The sequence below is a fragment of the Manacus candei genome, unplaced genomic scaffold (genome assembly GCF_025592945.1).
Source record: "Manacus candei isolate 608988 ecotype Guabito, Panama unplaced genomic scaffold, ASM2559294v1 h1tg000008l, whole genome shotgun sequence".
NCBI lineage: Eukaryota > Metazoa > Chordata > Aves > Passeriformes > Pipridae > Manacus > Manacus candei.
The window spans coordinates 25372096-25389157 of record NW_026138056.1 but is presented as its reverse complement, the minus strand read 5'-3'; the positions used below and the strand labels follow the sequence as shown (position 1 = coordinate 25389157).

At 38.0% G+C, this 17062-nt stretch overlaps 1 protein-coding gene across 10 annotated transcripts in view; it reads left to right on the top strand.

The window, feature by feature from the left end:
- The window catches only part of EYA1 (EYA transcriptional coactivator and phosphatase 1), a 164053-nt gene extending 147448 nt beyond the window's left edge, over positions 1-16605 (top strand). For all 10 annotated transcript variants that reach the window (XM_051768766.1, XM_051768716.1, XM_051768678.1 and 7 more), the window contains 6 exons: positions 2950-3008; positions 3205-3365; positions 3572-3686; positions 3973-4094; positions 6329-6429; positions 14370-16605. In XM_051768766.1, coding sequence (XP_051624726.1) covers positions 2950-3008; positions 3205-3365; positions 3572-3686; positions 3973-4094; positions 6329-6429; positions 14370-14450 — 639 coding nt within the window. In that variant the 3' untranslated portion in view covers positions 14451-16605. The remainder of the gene's footprint in view (positions 1-2949; positions 3009-3204; positions 3366-3571; positions 3687-3972; positions 4095-6328; positions 6430-14369) is intronic.
- The last annotated feature ends 457 nt before the right edge of the window (positions 16606-17062 follow it).

The window sequence follows — 17062 nt, the reverse complement described above, 5'->3', positions numbered from 1 at the left end:
AAATATACTGGTTGGAAGTGCATACTTTATTTGTTGGTCAGTGTTTTACTATATCCCTGATTATGGTGCATAATGAGTTAACTGCTATTTTTAATTGTTGAATGTGTGAGTGCTTGCTTGTAACTAATCAGAGGACTGAGCAGCATCTCAGATAGTCTTTGCCCACAAACAGAATGCTCCACACAAAGCAAGCAGGTGAAAACAAATACAAGGTGTTCTGCCGGAAGGACGGATCAGATCAATTAATGATGGGCATGTTACTGGCATCTTTGAAGAGTTATTCCTAAAAAACTTTCCTGCTAAAAGAGCAATTGCTAATTGAGTGTTTTTCCCTTACTATGTTCAGGGGTCGAAAAATGCACCCATCACTCATTAGCCCAAAGTCTGAGTCAGCTAGACAGCGTGAAAAAATACCTGGCACTCAAAGCTCACATTTAGCCTCAAAGCCATGCCCTGCCACTCAAGAGGAACAAAATAGTCGTGCACTGTTTGTGACCTTCCTTTAGTTGTAATGTGGTGTCAATCACATTGCTCTTTAATCCTTTCCAAATTATAACATGTATCTCTTGTGCTTTAATTTTGCTTCATCGCCCTCCTGACTTAACCTTTTTACTTCTTTTATTTCTGACAAAAGAGGACACTATCTCTCTCCATTATATTCAGTATTTAAACTGAAATTTGTGGTGTTCGTGACCTTTTCTTTACTTTTCTTGCTTTCTTGACACTGTTTCTATACCTTTACCCCAGCAACTTTTAGTCTCTGATTTCTTTTCTGGGTTTTTCCCTCCAAAATACCTCTTTCTTTCGATACCACGTTTCCTATTTCTAATGTATCACTTCAGTTCTCACTTTCTACCTACCAAGCAGATGGTTAGACAGGAGAGGAGAATGCCTGTCATGTCCAAGGGCTTGTCATGGTCCCAAGACCTCAAATTGCAAATTGAGGTTCCAAGTCTCCGGGTTCTCTCTAACTATGGGATCTAAGATGTAGTGGTCCCATTCTTCCTGTCTTTGTCTTTTGCCTGAGAGTGTTCAATTTGGACATTTGTTGAGTTATTCCTTCTTTCATCTGCTCCTGTGAGAAGATGAGCTTCTACTCCTTCCTTTAGTTTTGTCATTACTAATAAAACTTGTTCCTTTTTCCCAGATTTCTATTTTGAGTCTTCTTCTCCAGCAGCTTGTTCCAGTTGTCATTCACAGTTTTCAAGCTGGGGAAGGAGAAGTCACTGAGAAGTCAAAGAGTAATTAGAATGAGAAACTAATGAATTCAGGAGGGTGTCCTTTCTTTAGCTTACACTCAGTTCATATTTGATTTGTTAACTTCGTATGCATTTGGATGGACATTTGCTTTCAGTTTTAAACAGCAAAATAATAATAATAATTTCTGTGAATTTGATAACCTCTTGAAGAAGCTTCTGACTCTTTTTTTAGCCAAGTTGATTTTCAAAGCCTGGCAACATATGTTCACACTTGCAGTTTCATCTGTCTGAGGAGTAAAGTCACTGGATGTTGGTTAAATATGAGCAAATGTAGTATTGTCTCTCCTGTTCTGGTTGTCACTCCTGCCTCTCTCTCTAGCACAAGCTACTTATGTATAAGATAGGAAACAGTATGCATTACAGTATGAATTAGTATATGTTGTAAAAGTGCAAAAGACCACACCTTGTTCTTCAAAGCATTTTTAGTTTCTGAGGTATTACTTTATAAAAATCTAGAATCCACAGCCACCATGTGAGGCCAAATAGGCTCCTTCAGCTTTTTTCTTATCTGAGGTTGTTGACCTCAGGAGAGGAGGAGAAGGTTACAGGGTCAAAGTCTTTTCCTCCTTGGAGCTTGCTGCTTGCTGGGAGAGGGTTGGCTGGAAAATAGATGTTTTAGAAAAAGGGTTGAGGGTCATGATTTTAATTCTGTTAGGGAACAGCTGGTTTGAGTTTCTTTCCACTTCTATCTTTCCTCCCTTCCTCACAAATCCATGGAGAGAGAAAAATTTGTTCAGAGGAAGGCAACACAAAAATAAAGAATTGCAGTATTTTCATCTTTAAAAGAGATCGTGTTTGTTATAGGACTTCACATTAGGAGAGAGAAAAGGAAATTATTAAAATAATTGAAATCCGTTATTATTACAAGCATTGAAATGATATTGATCTAGAGTGTCAGAGGTTTATTTGTTTTCCTGCCAAAAGCTAAAACATTAAAAGTAATGTTCCAGTGGTTTCGGTTTTTTGTAGATAAACAATACGCATTACCAGTTTTAATTTAGAGATGGACAAAGCTAATTTTGAATGTGCCGTGGTAGTTTGCATACAAGTTGCTGAAGAAAGATGGTTTGATTCAGCTATTTCTGTTCAGATTTTCTTCATTTTGGCATGCTGCTTTCATGCACTGAGACCAAAGAGAGAGGAGGAAACTCACAACTCTCAAATGAATGGCAAACTAGGAACAGATTTTTCATCTGCGCTCCTCTGAAACACTGGCCTCAGGCTGTGTTGGTGTGTGGCTCAACAGCAATCAGAGGTCATAATTTCATTGGCGGTTAGCATCAGGTTTAATTTTTCTAATATGTTACATTTACCAAAATGTCTGGTTTCAGTTACACTTATGCACTGACTGAATCAGCTTTGAGCAGCATGATGTTTTAAGGTACCTGAAAGGCTACAAGAACGTTTATGGAACACATATGCTAATTGTTTTTAACCACTTTCCTTTCTAAACACAAAAATGTGTTTCTGGAAAGCCATTTAACAGTAGTAGCTAATGACGGTGTGCATTTATTTTAAGAAATGAGCACAAGGAAATAGGTAAAACAGTTGTTTTAACAAGACTGCCATCTACTGATTTCCACAATTAAAAATATTCCTGATAAGTAAATTGTTCATAGGGGGTTTTTTATAGCTTTGTTTTCAAGATTTGCGAGATCAAGAAAATTATAAAGTCTTTCTGTCACCTTAGGAATGCGACCAGGTTCACATTGATGACGTGTCTTCAGATGACAACGGTCAAGATTTAAGGTACAAGAGAATTCATTAAGATAAAAAGTTGCTTTGCAAATCCCTTCCCGGTAAAGTGATGGGCTGCTGGAATGCTTACAGTAGCCTGCACTCTTTTTACTGCCTCCTTCTTTGCAACCCAGCAAAATGAGTAGCTGGTGGTTCAATGTAGCCTGTTGCCTTTTATTAATCTAGGGGTTTTCTTATGTCTGACTAGCACCTATAACTTCGGAACAGATGGCTTTCCCGCGGCTGCCACCAGCGCAAATTTGTGCCTTGCGACAGGGGTGCGTGGAGGAGTGGACTGGATGCGGAAACTGGCCTTCCGCTACAGACGAGTAAAAGAAATATATAACACCTACAAAAATAATGTTGGAGGCAAGTGACTCTGGAGTGTCGAAAAAATGTTGATTAGAAGTAGTAAATGGGAAGAACTCGTTTCTGTCCCTTTTTTAACCTAATAGAGTTTAGTGAGCTGTTTATTTTGCAGTGTGTAGAAAATTGTCTCTGAGCTCACGAAAGGGAAGGAAAATGGCAGAGAATTAATTAATATCAGTGCAGACATGCCCTTATCTACTCCACAGGTCTTCTTGGTCCAGCAAAAAGAGAGGCTTGGTTACAACTAAGAGCAGAAATCGAAGCTTTGACAGATTCTTGGTTAACACTTGCACTGAAAGCACTCACCCTCATTCATTCGAGGTGAGTACGAAGAGTACCAAGGAATCTCTAGGGTGTCTGCTGATGATCTAGAAGAGACTGCCTGGTCTGGTGGGCAAAATGCTGAACCTGGAGGACTTTATTGTCATTCCTTTTTTGGTCTGACTATGCCACTCTATCTTACCCTCCTGGAAAGTGGTAAAAAACCCATTCTTTTTAAGTGGCAATAATAATGAGGGGTTCTGATGGGAGGGTTAAGGTTCTCCTGCTTTTGGTTTTTTATGTTTTGCTTTGTTAAAAAAGGGTGTTTGCATTTTTTCTTCCATAGGACAAACTGTGTGAACATTCTTGTGACAACTACTCAGCTAATTCCAGCTCTGGCAAAAGTCTTATTGTATGGACTAGGAGTTGTATTTCCCATAGAGAATATTTACAGTGCAACTAAAATAGGTGAGCTATTTTTATCATGTTGTGATACATTTAAAGCTGTAATTCTAAAAAAGAATAGAGGAATTGTGGTCTGTGTTTAATTCTGACATGCTTTCACTGTAGAAAATAGAGAGATTAGTAATAGTTGATGTCATGAAACACTTCCTGCTAAAGCATCCTAAAAGTGTGTTTCAAATGTTTGTCATGATCCAACACAGAAAGCTTTATACAGTTCTATTAACACTGATGCAACCTCTGTTAGGAAGAAATATAATTGCTTTTTCTCATCATTTCTCAAAACTGTGGGGCTGTGTAGCAGTTGAAAAGGCTTTTTAGTAGGCTGTAAGAACAGAACCCTGGAGTGTCCCCAGAGTAGCAGAAGATATTCTGTAAAGGTAAGCCCTGGCTTCATTTGTTTTCGTGGGCTCTGGAGCAAATTTTGGTAAACAATTTACCAGAAGCAAGAATGTTTTGCTGCAGAATGTAATTATTTAAATTCCCTCATACTGACTTTAGTAAACTTCAGCCAGGCAAATGTTTATTTCTGTTTTCTGGTTCAGTATAAAAGATGTCATTCTGAGTATGTAGAAGTGCATCAGACCAGATGGCAACAGTGCTTGTAGTTTTTAATGTGATTATGATGTGTCTGTTCTGTCTCAGATTCGCTCAAAATTGTGGGCTACAAGAAAACATTTTTCATGTGTTCTTAAATATCCATAATACAGGAAGCTCAAATGACCAAGGAAAAATTGTGGCATATTTTGTTGTATGTTTTGTTGTTGTTTTAAAAAAAAAAAAAAATTGGTTCACAGTTTTACAAAGACATGTGAAAGCACTGCCGTAAAAAATTTAAAACTGTTTGCTGGATATAAAAGTAACAGTGTCTCTGTCAAAACTTTATAGTAAATTAAAACTTTGAATTATAATATTTAAATACACATTTTAATTAAAATATATTTTAATAAATATTCACTTGTAACTTCACGTACACAGGACAAAAGAGTATTTTTGGAAAAATGTGTTCAGTCACTGTCACAGGAAATCATGAGATTTTTGTGATATGACACAATTAATAATTTTCAAGCATTGTTTCAACTTAGTCTTGGAGGTTTCTTATGCCTGGCACTACTGTTAAAGGATATCATTGAGTGTTTTGGCCTCTCTGCTGGCCAGAAAGCTTCTTTCAATTTCCAAGCTATTTTTTCTTGAAATAACTATTTTTAAAAACACAATTTTTCCCATCCATTGCTGCAGGCACACAGGTAAGCATGTAGCATGACCAGACACAAGTGACCTTTCAGAATGGGGACATTTGAAAAAGATCAGCTGTAAGCATTTACTTTTTTTCTAGCTTCTCAGTACCAGTACCTGAACCTTTACAATATGGGTAAAAATTGAAAAATAGGAAATTTAGGTTAGCTATTAGGAAGAAATTCTTTACACTGAGGGTGATAAGATCCTGGAAGAGGTTGCCTAGGGAGGTTGTGGGTGCCTCATGCCTGGAGAGGTGTTGAAGGCCATGTTGCATAAGGCCTTGGACAACGTGGTCTAGTGGGAAGTGTCCCTGTCCATGGCAGGGTGGGTTGGGACTAGATGACCTTTAAGGTCCCTTTCAAGCCTTAACATTGTATGATTCTGTGGTACTTATGCATAGGACTGGACCACTAAGATCATATCACTAGGTCTGTGCAGTGAAGGAATGAGCCATGTTAATGGATCCCAGTGAAGTATCAAGGACCTTGCCCATGTATTGGATTACAGGCATTTAAATCTAAATCTTTTGGGTGACCTTCTAAGTCAGGATACTACTGTTTTAGGAGCTGTGATTAATCTTGTCACAGGTTTTGGAGAAAAAGGTAGAATTTCAACTCAGATGCAATCAATTTGCTCGATTCAGGCTACTGGCCATAAACAAATGGTAGAGAATTCTCCTAGTAGGGAAAATCCCCACAAAACCTGCCTCAGATTAGGGAATGAGAAAAGAAAGATGATATTGCAGCCCTCTAGTATGCTATGTCTACCACAGCAGTTGTGCTGAAGGACCTCATGGTGTAGATTTTTGGGTTTCCTGTCAGCTACTGTGGCAGCAGTAAAGCTGCAGTCAGCCTTGATACATCATCCTGTGGGAGAAGCTCTTCTCTCCCAATAGTTCTACTTGTGTATTCAAAGTGTTGGGGACATCCGGGCTAAAAAGTTATTTATTTGATATCACCCCATCACCACCTACCCTGAATATTCTGATCTTTTTCTTTCAGGAAAGGAAAGCTGTTTTGAGCGAATAATTCAAAGATTTGGAAGGAAAGTAGTGTACGTTGTTATAGGGGATGGTGTCGAAGAAGAACAAGGCGCAAAAAAGGTAATGACCTTTTTTCAGTGCAGGTTGGTTTCAAGCAAAATTGTCTTTTCCTCAACATGGGACAGTGACATTTAGACTTGGTGTTTTTGCCTTATGAAATATGTTTTCACCATATCTAGTAGTAAGCTGCATAAAACTGTAGATAATGATGTGTCCTGCTGTTCTCCAAAAGATACATGAAGTTAGCTATATACGTTTGATGTGTTTCAAAAAGGGGCCAGAAAATGGACCCTGGCTTTTGTGCCAAGAATTAATAGTTCTGTTTTCATTGGCAACCCAAAATACCACATAGGATGTTATGAATGTAAGCAAAAAATGGCAATTCTTACTGATCAAAGGCAGCATGCTATTTGACTGTATGAAATATGTATATGTTAAACCTTGAAAAGGTATGTAGGATTGGAGTAGGTATACAGAAATTTCCATTTTCTCATGTGTCCATAATTTGGATTCTGCGTTCAGGCAACTGCCTGTGGCTTGGCATACATTCATAACCTCAGATAACTGTGCAGAGATTACTCTGTGACTATCTTTATTATTTTTTGCTTTCCTCTGGGAAGAAGGGAAAAATTTCCATTTTTTTCCCCCAATGTGGATTAAGCTCCATAAAAAGCAACACTTTCCACTAACAAATAAAAGGCATTATTTTTAGCCTTGCTGTTACACCCAAGTGCAGCAGATACAGACTCTTCACTTGGAGAAATGAGGTACAATATTGGCTATTTAAATAACAGGAGAAAGAGTAGGAAAAGGGGCATTTCTGTTCTCTTTTCCTTTTACACAGCTGCTTTTTTACCACAAAACTCTCTGTGATACTTCTGTATCTCTTGGAGAAGTGAAATTAATTAGTCCACATGGTGTTTTAACAACCATTGACTGGTTTTGCTTCATGAAATCTGGTTTTTGTGCCCCTTAAGCCTTGTGGGTAGGTTCCTGGCTCAGCCCACCACTTTGCTGAGCCTCAGTTTCATATATCCCTTTGGCGGACTGGCGGGAACAGTTTTCTCCTTTCTTCTTCAGAAATGCCTTTCATCTTTGCGGAGAAATGTTTTCCCGCAGTAAATGATTACATTTTAAAAGCTGTATTTAAGATCGGGGGGGGGGGGAAAGAATTCCTTCCCTTTGTTCCTTTTCTGTTGCTCAGTGAAGTAGTGTTGTATGTGATAATGGCAGGAGTAGTCCTTTCGGTAACATTATCTATTTCAGTGCTTTTTTCAACAGGAAACATGATTCAGAAAAGCATAAGAAAAAGCCTTTCCAGTCGCTAAGGGGAGTAGCAGTATAGAAAGTTCCTTTGTGCCATTACTTCTGTGTATTCTTTTTTGGAGGAAGGAATTTTCAGGTTGAAAGCATGTTAGATGCTCTGGATTAAATTATCTGCTGCAGAATGCCAGAGAAGTCAATAAGTAGACCAGCAGCCCTGCCTTTCTGCAGAAACTACTAATTTGATAAAGGAAAATGCTTCTGTGATTCTTGTCCTGCTTCTTACTCCACCAAAAAAGAAATCATCATTTCACACTATGGAAGCAGGATTTGCCTCTTAAATTTTGGCCCTCTCATCCTGCAAGAGCGGAAACCACCCAATGCCTTGTGGTATGAGGAGCTGCTTCCAACTCAGAGGATGTCTTTGTGGTTATCTGCTCCTCAGGTTTTTTTTAGGGTTACTAGGAGGAGCAAGCATGGGCATGCACCCTAGTGTGTACTGTGCTTCAGGTTAAAGACGTGTGCCCTGTCTAAGGAATAAATAGTATTACTATATGAGAAAACAGTAAAAGCCTAGACCTTCTCTGGAAAGCATGCAAACAAAACAGAAGCTTTACCTCCACAAAGTCACCCAAAGCACATCAATCCAAAGTGCCATAACTGTCCTGTGATGTACCCCATTATGGTGCTTATCCCCTGAACCTTGGTAGCTGGTTCCTTCCTGCCTTCCTATCAGCGCGTTGGGTTTTGTGGTATTCTCAAGCCAGGGACAAGTTTTCTGTTACCCCTTTGCACAGCAGTTTGCTGGAGGGGTTTGGCCTGTAGTGAAGCTGTTTGTATGTTTCTTTACGCTACTTAGAGTGTAAACAGTACACCGTTCGTTAAATAGCACTTCTTTGCTTACATGTAAAAAACTATAATATCTTTTCCAGTCTTTTAAAGTGAGCATATGAATTCAAACCTATTTAATTTGAGAGATTTTTTAATTCCGAGTTCATTTAGTGAAAAAAAAAGATAAACTTCCATCTTAGGAGGTAAGAAAGTTAAAGTATGTTATTAAAAATAATTTACCAGTAATTTATGAATTGCTTCATAAAACAAGATTTTCATTTATGTCCTTCATTTACAGAAAATTCTGAATCAATACAACAACAGGAAAAATAAAGGACACATTTAAGATTTTTTTATTATTGTCATTTTCATAAAAATTCAGTAATAGAAACTTTTATTACCATTTAAAAGATAATTGCTCTTTTGAGAAACATTTTTAGGATAAACTGTTTGTTCGTAAAATACCTCTTTTGATTGATATAAGTAAATACAATACACTGAGAAAACTGCACACTCTTTCATTTCTGGTAGCACTGGTCAAGCCCTGGTATCAACACCTTTGTTTAGCTGTCACTTCCAACAAAATATTTTATGAGACAATTAAAATTCTCAGGACGCTTGCATTGCAGATTGAGGACTAATCATACCCTTCTGGATCAGTGCAGCAACCAGCCAGCCTGGCTCTAACACCAGGGTTCGTGTGAAGGTTGCTACCTTCCTATCAGCTTTCCCAGGAAAGGAGGGAGAGGAAGGCAGAGAGAAATCAGTGTGAGAGCCAAGGGGTGCTCGGGAGGTGCTGGCACCAGTGCAGGTGCCTTGTGGATCAGAGCCGACTGCAATGACACAGCTATTTGCAGAATAAGTTTCTAGGGTTTTCTGCCAGAGACTCCATTGTCTTGGCTTTGCTTTGTGCTTTGTTTGTGGAGGGTTTGGTTTGGTTTGGTTTTGTTGTGTTTTGTTTTGTTTGAGCTCATCTTTTGACTTTGCTTTTGGAGACATGTAAGGGAAAAGACTTGTAAGGCGGAAAAAAAAAACAGCTCCTGAGTTTTTCTACTTAGGAGAATCCTCCTAAGGACTTCAAATTTGTAAGAAGAGACAAAGGAGGAGGCTCTCTGCACTGAGGAGCTGGATTTTACATCAGGTGGTTCGGGAGAGCCTGAGCAACTGGGCTTCTCCCTTTGTCTCCAGAATGGTCATACTGCCTCAGAGGGAAATCATGAGGAAAAATCATAAATCTTTGTGGAGCAATAAATAGAATATAAATGGGTATCCAATATGCCACTGCTTTTAAGCTCACAGTCACACTGTGCTAGTCGGGTTTGGGGTAGGAAATAAAGACAGCCGCTTAGCAAATCTGGCAGGAATACAACAAAAATACTGTGAAAAATGACAAAAACTGATGAGTTTTCTATTCAAATCCATCACAAATCTCAGGAGTAAGGTTTTTGTATAAATATGTATTCATTTGGGGGAAGGAAGATAGTGTGCACTTTTTGGTGTTGCTGTCAAAAACAGGATTTTTTTTGTATGTGCATTAATAGAAACACTTCACTTCGTGAAGCAAAATAGTTGTAATTTTGTTCTTTCAGTAGGTACATGCTGGAAAATAATACTACTTCTATTTCAGAAATAAAATAACTTAGTGTTCTACATTATTTAATAATTTTATAATTATTAGGTTTGCTAAATTAATAATTTCACTTTTCATACTTTTTACATCAAAACCAAATTGAAACTTTTGCCACCATATTTAATTTCAAAATGTCATCAAAATTTAATGATAAAAAAAATCATAAATGTTTTATTACTAAGTATCAGCTACAAAACAATTTATGTTTTTTAAAAGACAAAAGATTCATATTTACTTGGAAGATACTGAAATAGTACATAAAATCATTGTTTTACTATGAGTCTAGATGGCTATTCTTCCAATATGCAATAAGAAAAGCTGCCTTACAGTTTCATTACATACTAATGCATCCAGTTTCACCACCTATTTATTAGTGGTTAGCATTTTTAATCTGTTCTCCCACAACAGCTAATGAGATATTATCATTTCTCAGTTTGCTTAGAAGACACATGTTCTACATGACATGTGCTAAGTGTCAGCAGAAATGGCTTTTTAATGGCAATATTTACTAAGTATATATACAAAGGATCTCTTGCCCAGACATTTGGTAAGAAAAAATGCACGTCTGTCTCCTGGGTGTGTTGCCACTTTCATCATGGCTGAATAATTGTGAATAAACAGGGCATGCTAATACAGGAATAATACATACTGTTTTGTATGATAATTTTTGTTACTTTGTTTCATGTTATAAATCATTTATTATCTTAGATAAGGTGAGAATTAGTGTACATGCCTCATGAAAACACATGTGTGTTTAGGAACATATGTGCGTGAGACTATATATACACAAACATATCAATCTATATAGATGTGTATCAGGTTTGTTTTCCCTCCTCATAGCCATGAAGGCTGTGCTCTAGGGTCAGACTGATAGAAATGTGGATTGGCCACGTTTGGCTGTGCAGAGAGTGTGCACATTCCAGCCCCATGCAGCCACCATGGTCCTGGCATGCTTTATTCCTTGAGGTGTGAGGCTGGTCTTCTGGCCTATATGCAGGAGAACTGAAAATAATTATAATCCCAAGTTTTACACAGCCCCTTTTTTCACAGGACTCTCTAGTATTATTTCACACTTCACTCCTGTGACTACATGGAGTAAATAGAGGTATACTCCTTTCACAAAAAGGCAGAAAGAAAACAGAGGACACTTAATTGAATTTGAAATACAGAGATATAGTGAAAGTAATGACCACTAGCACTGTTGGTCTAAAATCTGACCATCAACAGCTGACCCATAAACAGGGTAATCCAAAACTTGATATTGCACAAGGGCATCTAGCAAGAGTTGCTGTAATTTGATTTAGCAGAAGCTAAACCTTCTGTTAAATCAATCAGAGCCTTTAACTGCTCTAGCTGCCTGGTGTGTGTACACTCTGTGATGCTGAGACTGTTACTAGGGAAGCAGTATAATTCTGGAGCTGCATGAAGTGGGAGCCGGAAGCCAAGAATTTATTACTACAATTCTCCCTGTTCATTGGTTTGCTGTATGACCTTGGAGGGCGTTCGTGTCATCGACTCTTGGCTTCTGCAGAGACACCAGGCAAAGGCAGTGTCACACTGAACTCTTTGCCACACCACATCATAGGTATGCTATTTACACCTCCCTGACCCACTGGTTGAGGCAGAGCTGGTGCTGAGCTGACTGAGGAGCAGGGAGCTATGGCTGGCTGTCAGGGAGAGCAGATGGGTCTTACCTGCACAAGGTTTGTGAGACAAGAGGGAAGCTGCAACCTCACAAGAAAAGGAGGCAGCACTGCTGAGCATTGCCAACCCGTGCAGTCAGCTGGCAAATATGGCACGGACCTGCTGCAAGCGCAAACCTGTGATCCTTTGTCCTTGATGGAGTACCCCTATGAGAGAGAAAAAATTTTGCCAAGAAGATCTTGCAGCCCAAGTAAGAGATAAGTGGACAGAAGCTTTTGCAAACTCCAGAGAATGGCATGATTAGTAATCTTTATTTTGTTTTGCTCTTGCTGGTTCATTTACTGAACATAGGTAAGAAATTAATCTTAGGAAAGATTTGACTTGGAAAGAAGCAGTGTCTGGCCTGACAGAATGCAGAGGATGGGCTGTCTGTGTGATGTAACAGGGATGTGGAGTTGTAACTGAGTGAGCTAATTGCATCTAGTTTCTGTTGCTGGTGGAGCATAGAGACATACAATGGAAGTCTAGATTGAAGATGTAGAAAAAGCAGGTGTCATAGTGTTTAACACTTCCTGCTTAAAGAAAGGATTTATCTGTAAAAGTGTTTTGGTGTCATTTGGTTTTGTTCCTTAAGATACTTCTTGGCTCTAGAAGCTAGGCCTACTCTGAATATAGGCATGGGTTGATGCATCCATATTACGTCTTCATTCAGATCAGGTGTCACATCAAAGCAGACCTTTCAGTCATTTCTCCTCACTATGCTTTGGTTAACATCACAGACTGGGTTTAGGGGGAAAAAAAACCACCAAAACCCAGATTTTTTGTATGGGACTAAAGAACATCGTATTGTCCAGGTGCTCAGCAAATGCTCTCCAACTACTAATGGGCACTTTTTCTGTGATGGCAGACTGGAACTAACCTGAAGTGAAAACCCTAAAACATGGGCACTGGGTTCTCAACGCCACCTCCTTCACTCTCCAGTCCCTCTAATTGTCCAACTGTACAAGCTAATGCTTGTTCTGCACTGGGTGCACATTTTCCAGATTCCTTAGAGTGCTCTCTTGCTGATCATGTACGGCTCTTTAGTCTTGCTCGTTAATATTAATTACTTCAGTATTATTTTCTCTGGCTCTTGCCAGAGCAACAGTTGATTGTTCTTTTAACAGTTGCCATTTGACATCAAAGAGACTTGCCAGTACTGAGGCAATTATATTCCTTTTAAAAATCTCTATTTTATAAATTCAACCCAATTAATTATCACATCATTATCTGGATTGAAGCAGCATTCTTCTAAAAATAATTATTTATACACTGATAGACAGAAGTTCACCTGAGCTTCTTAAGACAAATTTGTGATAGGCCCTGTGCTAAGGTGTTTGCCTTCCGAGATAGGTGTAAAAATTACAGGGCTTGCGGTAAACATGCAGCTGGAAACAGAGAGTTTAACATTGTTTTCAAAATTATTCTCTAACTTAAAATCTGGGAAGACCTGAATGAAAAAAAGAGGTCAGTGTAGAAGTGACAAACAGAGGAGATGGAGTTTTGCCACTGATTTCACTGGATTAGGAATTTACTCAGAAGGTGCTGAAGTAGATTGAAGAAAGCCTCTTTGAGAAGTTGTAGATAAAATGCCTGGGAAACTTAGAAGCTATTGTGATAATAAATGGATTGTGGTTTGCCTCCTTAAGATGCCAGGACACAAGCTGACTTTGTGAAAAGGTGAACAAGATCATGTTAACCTTCAGAATATATTGTCGAATTGAAACTATTTTCCCATGGGATTTATAGGATATTTTCCTGACAAAAGCTGATGGTTATCTTTTTTTTTTTAATTTATGCAAAAGTTCTTGTTGATGCTATAATCCCTGGTTTAGAGTATAAAGATAGTTCTTAATCAGATTTTTGCCTTTCCTGGATGAGGCAATCTGTGCTTCTTCCTGGTGTTTGTGCTTTTGGTTTATTCAGGTTCTTTGCAAGAGTATTTGTGCTCCAGACAAATTTTATTACAACTAAAAGGAAAAAAATATGTTTTTATTTTAATGTCCCATATGGAAAAGGTGTTTTAAGATCAGTGCAAACAATGAACAATGTTACACAAACCTCTGGGATAAAATTCTTCTCAAAATTATGTGAGCAACATGAGTTATTTTGAATCACCATTTCTCTGTTTTTAACTCACCTGCCAGTGGTAGTTCCACAAGCAGCAAACACATTTTTATAGTAAGTAATACTTTTGCTTCCTTTTTTTTTAAATCAAGTTCTGTCCCCTTCTTCAAACAACTCACATACATCATGTATATGTTATTTTTCTTTTTTTTTTTTCCAGAAGTAATATTTTCTTCTGCAGTGTGCTGAAATTTGTTTTTCATATAAAGAGATTGGAGGCCCCTCCCTTCCTTATGATTTCCTGACATGACTGCTGTAATTCCTATTGGAAATAGATTTGTTATTATTAAGAATTTATGCTTAGGGGGTGGGTCCAAGAAACCAGAGATAAACATGAAGGACTCAAGGTTTTAGGAGCTCTTTTCCTCTCCCTGAACTGTTCTCTTATCCATGTGAAAGACAATGGGTGGGTCTAAATACCAAAATGCTTGGAGTTATTTTTACATGTTGTCTGTGCTGTTCACAGCATGCTATGCCATTTTGGAGGATTTCGAGCCACTCTGACCTTATGGCCCTTCACCATGCCTTGGAACTGGAGTACTTGTAGCAGCTCAGCAGCACTTTCAAACCTCAGAGCCTCCTTCTGCCCGTGGATGGGATGCCTGTGTCTTGTGTCAGCATTGGACTACAGAACTTTGTGATTTCAACATGTTGACGTACAGCTGCAATTGGTCTTAACCCTTGCCCTTTCAGTAAACGGAGGAGCATGTCTTTTTCTTCAGAACAGCTGTTGGCTCTGGTACTGTGAGTCCAATGAAAATAAGCCATGCGAGTGTTTGAACAACTCACCTTTACCATATTGCTACCAAAAAGACATAGAGAAGAAAAAAGAAAAAAAAAAAAAAAGGAAAGGAAAGGAAAGGAAAGGTTCATACCTGTGAAGAAAAAAAAAGGACCTGCAAATGCTTTGTAGTTTGTAGTCTCTTCAATGTGACACACACCATTTCTTCAACACAGCAAACTTGATTGCACAATGAAGACTGAGATTTTGCAAAATACCGGTGGAGTAATTTTCTTGTAAAGAAGGTTTACTTTTTGGTTTCTCATACCCAGGGTACTCTGTACATCTTTACTTATTTATGAACAGACTATATTTTGACATCATATAACTGAGGATATGTATAATAGGATTAAAGGCTATTATAAGCCTTTGCCTTATGGTACAGCAACTACTTTTGATTTTAGCACATTACAGAGTAGTTTAAAATATGTCTAATTTAAACTAATAGGTACATCACTGAGACAATCATGTACAGGAAGAATTTTTTTGTGTAAATTTGTAATAATGAATGATTCTTTTACATATTGTTAAGGTAAATGCTATTGAAAGATAGTAATGCCTTGTTAGTGAAGAATGAGGCCACTTGTGCACAAACTTGTGCAATGCCTTATCAATGTGTTGGATATAAATATGTAGATAATGGATTTTTTTTAGATAAATTTGTCAAGACCAAAAGCATGGATGTCAAGTGTCAATAGGAATTGGGTTTTGTTCTCAGCTGTTTCTCTACTATTTTCTTCTCTCACTCACTCTGATTATGAGAAGACTGATTTTGTGTGTCCCCCCCCGTCGAAGGAAATACAGATAAAACACAACTGAAGAGGAGTCCTTTGCTGTCTTTGTTTCCTCTTTTAAAGTTAACATATTAACCCTTTTTTAGAGTATTGAAAAATTAATTAGGAGAGTCATTCCATAAAGAAATAGAGAAAGAAAACAAATATATTTTGAGATGTAACTTAAACTGGAATCTTGGTATCAAATAGTTTTTGTCTCATCCAAAAACGAAGGAAAATATCGTCGTCAATATTTTTAGAAATTAGAAATGAGAATATTTTGGAGAAATTGAACAAGAATGCTCATATACATTTAAGATTTTTAATCCTCTTCCACCAGGAGTCAGATTTTCCTAAGATATAACATCCATTGCTGGCAATGGAAATGCTGAAATGGTTATCGCCAAGGAGTTAAAATTTGCTTTTGTCTGTACTCACTTACAGGACAAACCTAGACTGTGTCTATCTGTGACTTGTGACTTTTCTAATCTTGAAGGCTATGAGCTACTTGGTTAGATAAACTGTTAGTCTGACTTTTTGGCTTGAATTGTACGAAATCCCTTTGCCCAGTTTAAATATCGTATTAAAAAGAAGCCTCAGCTTTGTTGGTTCATTTTCCAGCTTTTCTTTTTGTTTTGTATTGCAAAAAAACACCAGCCTCAAAACAGCTACCTGCAAAGCTACAAAGCACCAATGTAGCTACAAATCAACACCCTTCTCTGTTGGAGGAATCATGTTGCTGCTAGAATTCAAAGTCTGTGGATTGCTTTATTACCAACAGACAGGTTTTTATCCTACCAAGACTTGCACACGTGCTTTACTTTGCCCAGTATGAGTGTTGCAACTCATGCAGTACTCACATATGTACATAAAGCACATTGTGGGTAGTTTTTAGAATTGAGACTTTAATTAGCCTTTTTTTTTCCTCAAGCAAAGTAGACAGTGATGGGGGGGTTGGTTGTCTTCTTTTTTTTTTTTTTTTATTTTGGCTCTTTTCAATTTTTAGTCACTCGTGGACTGAAAAAAAGACAAAGTTTATCTGGGCCTTATTGTACAAAAAGTGTGTTGTGTCCACAATCGTGTACAGAATTTTTCTTCATTAATTTTGTTTTAAATTAATAAAATTGATTTGTGAACATATTAAACAATTGTCTTGTATGCAAGTCTGTGATATTTCTGTCCTCTGTGTCGGGAATGAGGAGACATCCCTCATATCTTTGCTGTCCCAAGGCAGAGAAGTTGCACCTTCTTGTGCCCAGCTGAGATGTTAAATAGATTAAAAAATACTTGCATCTAGTTTACAGAAGGCTCAGTTAGATGAGCAGCAGTTGTTTTGCTTATCAGCAGGAGAAAAAGGCCTTAGTGTCCTGGAAATGTATGTCTGAGTGACTCACAGAAGCAAATGCCTGAACTTTTAAGTGCCACAGTACCTCTGTCATCCAAAGCAATCCATGTGCTTAATGGATGAGTCCACCATTTAGACATCTCACTCAGGGCTGTAACAAGTCTCACATCCTCTGAGGTTCTACAAGCCTGAACATCTCTGGAAATTCCGGAATAGCATTTATCTTTTACAAGCACAGAGCAAGGCTGCCCTTTAAATTA